The sequence below is a fragment of the Neocloeon triangulifer genome, unplaced genomic scaffold, assembly GCF_031216515.1.
Source record: "Neocloeon triangulifer isolate White Clay Creek 2 clone unplaced genomic scaffold, ASM3121651v1 ptg000011l, whole genome shotgun sequence".
NCBI lineage: Eukaryota > Metazoa > Arthropoda > Insecta > Ephemeroptera > Baetidae > Neocloeon > Neocloeon triangulifer.
This window is the reverse complement of record NW_026775553.1, coordinates 1,457,779-1,465,428: the sequence shown is the minus strand read 5'-3', so window position 1 is coordinate 1,465,428 and position 7,650 is coordinate 1,457,779. Positions and strand designations below refer to the sequence as shown.

Below are 7,650 nucleotides of genomic sequence, written 5' to 3'. Positions count from 1 at the left end.
ACCTTGCAATTCAAACAACACCACGTGCACAAACGGCAAGTGCACTCGAGTGCGACCAAAAGCGTCGATTCGTTTTTTTATTTATGATTTGTAAAAGGGCGCCCAACTGCGTAGTAATCCTATTTCACAGCTATACAAGTGGCAAAATTTAATGAAGTAAGAAGTTTAATTATGATTAGATTATTGAGGAAGCGCTGAAAATTTTACTTGAAGTATGAACCTCTAAAAAAATGGTCAAAGGTTTTTAATTTTAGAATATCAAACCAAAACTGACAATGGCTTTAAAAACATTTTGCAAAAATGCCTTGAATCTAGGGCTGATCAAAAATTCCATTATGTTGAAGTAATTTAACTTAATTTTAATTCAATGAGTTTAAAATAATTTGTTTGTTTGTATCAAATGATAATTTTTAATGTATAATACAGAATTATTTTATAAATGAAATCAACTTTGGACAGATGCCAAAGAAGAAGAAAAATGTAGTTAATTCAAGAAGGAGTGGATATTAGAAAAAACCTGCAAATTTATTTCACAATAGAATGAGAAAAATGAAATAACATCTCTGATTCTGAATTTGTTCACAATTTTTTACAGAAATATGGGACAACATTTTGATGCACCCTCGACGATCATTAGAAATTAATTATAGAATTCAGTAACATTCGCTTGGCAGCTCGCAGATGAAAAACAGATCAGTAGTGCATTCAAAGCTATTCAAATTTCCGCTGGACCAATCAAAGATGCGAACGCAGTCCTTTGCCTTGTTGTCACCGTCCGTCCACAACGGACTGTCCGACCCCAACTGGGTCCCGTCGTGCCACTGGAAGTCTGTTTGATTTCCACTGCCTTGGTTTCTCGCCGAAACCCACCAACCTTGATCTGAAAGCAGAATAATTTTGATTCGAGAAAAGTTCTGGGGTTTTCCACATCTCACTAGAAACAATTCTTTTTCCTGCTGCCGCGACCACCTGAGCGTCATTTTGATCTCTGATCGTGGCCAAGTGGAGGCTCTTTTCGGTGCAAAACTCTTTTGCAGAAGCCCAGTTTTTCTGTTGAAGAAAAATTAGCAAAATTCAAAGAAACTGCGAGTTGAGAATTACCTTCATTGGAAGAGAAAAAAGGTACTTTTTTCCGGTGGACAACAAAGTCGATGTGAACGAACCTGCAAATTTATTAGATCAAATTGGTAGTTGAAATTTGCATTCAAATTTTTTCAAATATTATTTAAGAATCCTACGTGCGACGTTGCATTTGGCAGAGACTTTAAGGAGCTGAAAAGATAGAAATTGTTTTTTAATAAAAGAATCGTGGGAAAAATTTATTCAATGAACCTTAATTTGGCTGTCGGTGAGGTTTGCTAAAGAGTCCAGTTGCTCTCTGTCGATCTTCCTATTCTCTTCAACGTGCTTCACACTTTCCTGAGTCTGCATAGCAAAAGTACAAAATGAAGCTTAATTTTATTCAAAAATTAAATATATCTGGTCCTCTCGACGGATTTCATTGACAAGGTTGGTCATATAGAAGATTTTTTCTCCATCTTCTGATATCAAAATTAATATAATTTTACATCAATTATGTCTAAAATCTGGGTAAGATGAACAAAATGATTTTAAGTCTTAAAAAATATCAATATAAACATTTAGATTTTTAAATAATTAATTCAGTTTTGTACCTGATTATGGCGCTGGTCGAGATGGTCGATAGCTTTAGCCAGTTGGTCGAATCGGTCGTTGGTCGCGTTGGAAAATGTTATCAATTCCCGCTTTTGATCTTCCGCCGCCTTCTGAGCCTCAACAGCCTGAAAAGTTCACAAAATAAGAAAATTGGTGAAATTGATGGAGCTTTTATAATAAAATAAGAATTTGAATTTGCACCTGTTCGAAGACCATTTTCATCAACTGTGTCAGCTTTTCGTCTGTTTTGTTCAAATACGTTAAGATTTCTCGCCGAAACTGCGATTCTTGTGGCTGAAAATAGTAAAGGTCATTTTTACAATTTGATAAACAAATATTTAAAATAATTTCTAGGAAATTCAGCCCTAATTGATTAAAAAACAATTGTTCTAAGAGATTTTATCAATATTGTTAAGCGTCTTTGGTTGATGCGCTTTTTTAAATGAACAATTTAAATCGGAATTGATAAATTCTAGTTTATTTTTTAAACGAAGCACATTTTTCTAAGATGTATATTTCAAGATCGCCGAGTGAATAATAAAATTAAGTAGTACCTCGGTTGGAGATTCGTTGGCCTGGGCGGCGGCGACGAGCAAAACGAGCAGCAAAAAGATGCGAGCCATGGTCGGTCTTTGCACTTGCATGTGTGTCGATCTCCGAATTTGCCAACGCCTTTTATCACTGCCCCCTGCTCCCACATATCAAAAAGTCAGACCAGCAAGTAAACAAAAAACCTTATCACTAAACTATCTTAAATAATTAAATTTTTTGTGCCAATATTTTGACTTTAAAATTGAATTGGAAATTTTACGAAAGTTTTTATTTTGTTTTTTTGCAAAATGAAAAATCTGCCAAAGAATTGGGACTTGGAAAATAATTGTTTTTTTCCCCTAATTTTTGTCTACACGTGTATGGAATTTATTTTTCCCTTGAATGATGACTTGGTCAAAATGCAAAGGGCAATCGCGGTTCAACGAATGACGTGCGCGATTCTTTTTCTCCTTACAATCTAAATTTGGTAATATATTTGTTTTCATGTAGGACAAATTTTTTTAGTAAATTTACGTTTCATTTGGGAATATTAACCGCACGTTTCACCATTTTGAATGAAGCTTAAGGTAGATAATAATCTTATAATAAAATTAATGAAATACAATTTTTTTTAGAAATTTGGTTCGTTTTATAGTTTGTATTTAATGATGAAGTGTTATATTGTAACAGAAGCAATAAAATATTTCAATATTTAAAATGAAGTGCGGAAATCTCCAAATTTATTCCATGAAAAAAAATGGGAAAATCGAAATAAAATTAAGTTATTTTCAAAAATCGCAAAACTATTCAGCAAATTGAGTTTATTGTTGGCTTCTCACTGCATACAAAAGCTTATTAATTGATTGTGGCGATAATCAAGATTGATTACAATAGCATTCGTTTGGCATTTCACAAATGAAATGATGATAATTGGTGCATTCAAAGCCATCCAATTTTCCGTCGGACCAATCAAAGATGCGAACGCAGTCCTTTGTCTTATCCCCATTGTCCGTCCACAACGGACTGTCCAACCTCAACTGGGTCCCGTCGTGCCACTGGAAGTCCTTTCCACTTCCACTTTCTATGGCATTCGCAGAAACCCACCAACCTTTATCTGAAAGCAAAATAATTTTGATTCAATTGTTGTTGTTGTTGTTGTTGTTGTTGTTGATATTGATTATGGCTTTGGCAGGACCATTCAGCCAGATCTGTGTGTTGGGTGAATTTAATTACTTAATGTGGAAAATATTTTTGTAGAAGACATGCAGGGCATGATAAATTTCTTTGGTTTGATTCAAGAAAAGTTCTGGTGTTTTCAATCTCACTAGAAACGATTCTTTTTCCTTCTGCCGCGACCACCTGAGCGTCATTTTGATCTGTGATTGTGGCCAAGTGGAGGCCTTTTTCGGTGCACAACTCTTTTGCAGAAGCCCATTGGGCCTGTTGAAGAAAAATTAGAAAAATTCAAAGAAGCTGCCAGCTGATGGTGAGAATTACGCGGATTGGGTAAGAAAAAAAGTACTTCTTGCCATTGGAAAGTAACGTCAAGTTTGACGATCCTAAAATTTATGGACTCATTATTTGTTTTTGAGAAGCGATAAGGTTTTTTAATAAACTTTTTGTTATGATTTTGAAAATCTTTCATACTTGTGAGTTTGCAGTGCGGTGGGAATCTGGTCTGAAAATCCTGAAATCATTTGTGCCTCAATAAAAGTTTTGTAAAAATAATTTGAATTCAACCAGAATGTGGCGTTCCAGTTGCTCTCTGTCGTTCTTCCTCTCCTCCTCGACCTGCTTCACGCTTTCCAGAATCTGCAAAACAAAATTAAAAAGATTAACTTCCTTAAAAAATTTCTTTCGATCCTCTTGATGGTTTTCATTCGGGACTTGATGATATGTTAGAGCGTTTTAAAATATAGGAAGATCACATAGGCGTGAATTAAATCTACACCAATCTGCACGTTCATAAATAATTCATTATTTAAATTTTATTTCTCATTGCCACGAAATTTGCGATTATAAATAATTTCGTTTACTTTCCTGTTAGCTTCAGTTTAACAAATAATGTGATAAAAAAAGGAAGAATGAGCGTAAAAAAATTTGTACCTGATTAAGGCGTTGATCTACAATTTGAGCCAGTTGGTCGAATCGGTCGTTGGTCGCGTTGGAAGATTTGATCAACTCCTCATTTTGCTGCTCCGCCACCTTCCGCGACTCCACAGCCTGCAGGTCTCGCAAAAAGTAAAAAAATAAAAAAACGACCAATTATTTATTTTGTAAAATCACAAAATAGTAAGAATTAAAATTCAAACCTGATCGTAGACGTGTTTCATCAACCGCTTCAGCGTTTCATCCGTTTTGTCGAATCTCCTCAAGATTTCCTGTCGAAACTCCAATTCTTGTGGCTAAAAATAATTACAATTGCTATTTTATGGTAAAATATTTTGCCATCATTTTATATTTTCATTGCAAATTAGTTTAAAAATGTTCTCACAATACATTGAAAACCCCGTTTCGTTTGTTTTAAACATTAAAAGGTATATTTTGCTCTCGCCAAGTGAACACAATTAAGTAAACGAATTTTCTTAAGTACCTCGGTTGGAGATTCGTTGGCCAGGGCGGCGGCGACGAGCAAAACGAGCAGCAAAAAGATGCGAGCCATGGTCGGTCTTTGCGCTTGTGTGTCAATCTCTGAATTTGTCAGCGCCTTTTATCACTGCCCTCTGCCCCCTCATATCAAAAAATCAGATGAGCAGGAAAACAAACAACTTAATCATCCAATTTTACTCAAGTCTGCTCTGGATGGATTACATTTTTTTTTTTGCTTCAAAATTGAATTGCAAATTTTACAAGGATTGACTGGAAGGTATAAAATATCTAAAAAATGAATGTGATTGAAAAATAAAAATCTGCCAAAGAATTCGGACTTTTGGGAATTTTTTTTTCGTAATTCCTCCACACGTGTTTGAATTTATTTTCCCTCTTGAGAATAATTATTTTTCCTCCTCACAATCCGAATTCGGCAATTATTTATTTTCATGTTGGAAATTGTTTTAATAATTTAACTTTCCTTTGGGGAATATTATCCGCACGTTTTACCATTATGAATGAAGCTTGTGGAAGATAATAATCTTTAAAAAATTGAGCAAATTTTTTAAAGTTTGAGTTCGTTTTTTTTATATTTCGTGTTTAATGACGAACTTATAAATTAATATTTTAACAGGATGAATAACATACTTCAATACGGCAGTATTTTTGGTACGACCATGAGGGGAGTAAATGTTGAAAATTAAATGTGCCGAAAATTTCTGTTCACCAAATTTGTTCTATGATAAAATGGGGAAAGTAAAATTAAGATATTTTCAAGAATCGCAGAACTATTCAGCAAATTGTGTTTATTGTTGGCTTCTCACTGCATACAAAAGCTTAATTGATTGTGGCGATATTCAAAATTGATTTCAATAGCATTCGTTTGGCAGTTCACAAATGAAAGGCCGAAAATCTGTGCATTCAAGGCTATTCAATTTTCCGTTGGGCCAATCATAGATGCGGACGCAGTTCTGTGTCTTGTCCGCCTCGTCCCACCACAACGGACTGTCCAACTCCAATTTGGTCTCGTCGTTCCACCGGAAGTCCTTTCGACCTCCACTTCCTTGGTTTTTCGCCGAAACCCACCAAGAATGACCTGAACGCAGAAAATTAAAAAATTTCCTCCATATATTTGGCTTCTCACTAGAAATAATTCTTTTTGCTTCTGCCACAACCTCCTGAGCGTCCTTTTGATTTCTGATTATGGCCAAATGGAGGTTTTTTTCGGTGCAAATCTCATTTGCGTAATTCCAGTTTCCCTGTTGAAGAATAATTAAAAAAAATTTGCGGCTATGCGAGATGCTTGCTTTATTTTGGTGAGAAAACAAGTACATCTTTCCGTTCAACAGCAACTTCAAGTTTGACGATCCTGCAAATTTGCAATCGATTTTCTCATATTTAAATTTCTCATTTGATGATCATACGTGCGACTTTGCAGTACGGTACGAATCTATTTTGAATGGACTGGAAACAGCGACATTTTGTTTTTAAAATGAAAAAGCTTCTTGTAGAATAATAAATAATTAGCATTGAACCTTAATGTGGCGCTCGGTAAGATTTACCAAAGCCTCCAGTTGCTCTCTGTCCTTCTTCCTTTCCTCATTGACCTGCTTCCAAACAAAAGTATTATATTTTCAAATTCAAAATTTCCACCAGCTCCTTATTTAATTTCACCGTTTCCATCGTACCTGATACGAGATTAAAATCTTTTTAATACCAACAAGAGGAGATCGACAAATTTTCATGTGCCATTATGAATTTTATACATCAAAATATTTTTTAGGGTTTTTTAAAACCTAAATTTTGTACCTGACTGATGCGCCGGTCAGCATTTTTGGCCATTTGGTCCAGTCGGTAGTATGTTGCGTTTAAAATTATCATTTGGTCGTCCTTCAGTTTCAGGAGAAAGTTAATTAATTGGTATTATCACAAAAAAAAAAATGAAAATTGAAACCGGGCAAACCTCGTTTCCATTCAATTTATCACAAAATAGTTAAAGAATTGATATTTGAACCTGCTCGTAGGCGCGTCTCGTCAACCAGTTCAGCGATTCATTAGTTTTGTTGAAAAACTTCAAGATTTCCTTTTGAAACTCTGATTCTTGAGGCTGAAAATATAAAATTGCTGTATTTTAACAGAATATTCATTGAAAATTTTTATCAAAAGATTTGACGTGAATCAATATTTTTAATCAGCTTTGGTTGTTGCCATTTTTCATACTTTATTTGAACCAATAACAATAAAGCATACTTTGTTTTAATTTTTCTCCCATGGCCATGACTATTGAAAACACAGAAATTTTTCCTACCTCGGTTGTAGATTGGTTGGCCAGGGCGGCGGCGACGAGCAAAACGAGCAGCAAAATGAATCGAGTCATGCTCGGTCTTTGTGCACTTGTGAGCTGCTCTCAACTCGCCAAAGCATTTTATGCCCAACTTTTATTACTGCGCCCTTTGGCCCTGCCAATAAAGGAATCAGACGAGCAGGAAAACAATCACCGTTTATCAATCAATTTTTGTCAAGTCTCCATTGCACTGATTAAAATTATTTCAAAGCAGTTCATTGATAAATCAAAGCTAAAAACATATTGGTTTTGGGAAAAGAAAGTGAATAAACTGCCAGAGAACTATAAACTAAATTAGAATTGTTTATTTACTAATCTTAAATTGTAAATCACGTGTTTGGTTTGGTTTTCCTCGTCAATGACGGCTGCTGGGTCATAGTGCAAAAGCTGCAAACAGCAATCGCGGTTCAACAAGAGCGATTACGTTTCCTCTTTGCTAACTATTTGCATTTATAATTACAAAAATCCCCTCCTTTGATGTTATCTAGGCAAATATTTTTATATTTCCAAGT

General features: G+C 34.9%; 3 protein-coding genes across 5 annotated transcripts; all 3 read right to left on the bottom strand.

Annotated features, from left to right (window-relative positions):
• Window positions 1-504: 504 nt before the first annotated feature.
• LOC132195992 (C-type lectin domain family 4 member K-like) lies at window positions 505-2,345 on the bottom strand. Its single transcript, XM_059618349.1, has 8 exons — window positions 2,229-2,345; window positions 1,876-1,968; window positions 1,674-1,799; window positions 1,333-1,425; window positions 1,239-1,272; window positions 1,102-1,163; window positions 936-1,050; window positions 505-880 (listed from the first exon to the last, which is right to left on the bottom strand). Exons 1-8 carry the CDS (start codon window positions 2,316-2,318, stop codon window positions 654-656), a joined length of 840 nt encoding a protein of 279 aa, XP_059474332.1. The 5' UTR covers window positions 2,319-2,345; the 3' UTR covers window positions 505-653.
• Window positions 2,346-2,987: 642 nt separating this feature from the next.
• Window positions 2,988-4,922, bottom strand: LOC132195942 (uncharacterized). Of its 2 annotated transcripts, none has more exons than XM_059618260.1 (8): window positions 4,799-4,922; window positions 4,518-4,610; window positions 4,312-4,428; window positions 3,946-4,017; window positions 3,853-3,892; window positions 3,703-3,764; window positions 3,531-3,645; window positions 2,988-3,319 (listed from the first exon to the last, which is right to left on the bottom strand). In XM_059618260.1, exons 1-8 carry the CDS (start codon window positions 4,865-4,867, stop codon window positions 3,081-3,083), a joined length of 807 nt encoding a protein of 268 aa, XP_059474243.1. In that variant the 5' UTR covers window positions 4,868-4,922; the 3' UTR covers window positions 2,988-3,080. The 2 variants fall into 2 exon arrangements, with proteins under 2 accessions (XP_059474243.1, XP_059474242.1); XM_059618259.1 differs by having other exon boundaries at window positions 4,312-4,441; window positions 4,519-4,610.
• Window positions 4,923-5,574: 652 nt separating this feature from the next.
• LOC132196015 (uncharacterized) lies at window positions 5,575-7,225 on the bottom strand. 2 transcript variants are annotated; one of them, XM_059618380.1, is made up of 8 exons: window positions 7,103-7,225; window positions 6,809-6,901; window positions 6,604-6,684; window positions 6,330-6,401; window positions 6,219-6,258; window positions 6,102-6,163; window positions 5,939-6,053; window positions 5,575-5,890 (listed from the first exon to the last, which is right to left on the bottom strand). In XM_059618380.1, exons 1-8 carry the CDS (start codon window positions 7,169-7,171, stop codon window positions 5,664-5,666), a joined length of 759 nt encoding a protein of 252 aa, XP_059474363.1. In that variant the 5' UTR covers window positions 7,172-7,225; the 3' UTR covers window positions 5,575-5,663. The 2 variants fall into 2 exon arrangements, with proteins under 2 accessions (XP_059474363.1, XP_059474362.1); XM_059618379.1 differs by having other exon boundaries at window positions 5,939-6,163.
• Window positions 7,226-7,650: the final 425 nt, after the last annotated feature.

Coding starts and splice junctions, on each gene's coding strand:
- LOC132196015 (XM_059618379.1), bottom strand. CDS start 7,171: ATGACTCGATTCATTTTGCTGCTCGTTTTGCTCGTCGCCGCCGCCCTG. Junction 6,902..7,102: donor CCAACCAATCTACAACCGAG/GTAGGAAAAATT, acceptor TTATATTTTCAG/CCTCAAGAATCAGAGTTTCA. Junction 6,402..6,603: donor CTGACCGGCGCATCAGTCAG/GTACAAAATTTA, acceptor GTTTGGAAGCAG/GTCAATGAGGAAAGGAAGAA.
- LOC132195942 (XM_059618259.1), bottom strand. CDS start 4,867: ATGGCTCGCATCTTTTTGCTGCTCGTTTTGCTCGTCGCCGCCGCCCTG. Junction 3,893..3,945: donor AACTGGAACGCCACATTCTG/GTTGAATTCAAA, acceptor AAATGATTTCAG/GATTTTCAGACCAGATTCCC. Junction 3,320..3,530: donor AGGAAAAAGAATCGTTTCTA/GTGAGATTGAAA, acceptor TTTTGCTTTCAG/ATAAAGGTTGGTGGGTTTCT.
- LOC132195992 (XM_059618349.1), bottom strand. CDS start 2,318: ATGCAAGTGCAAAGACCGACCATGGCTCGCATCTTTTTGCTGCTCGTT. Junction 1,800..1,875: donor TGAAAATGGTCTTCGAACAG/GTGCAAATTCAA, acceptor TGAACTTTTCAG/GCTGTTGAGGCTCAGAAGGC. Junction 1,164..1,238: donor TGCCAAATGCAACGTCGCAC/GTAGGATTCTTA, acceptor ATAAATTTGCAG/GTTCGTTCACATCGACTTTG.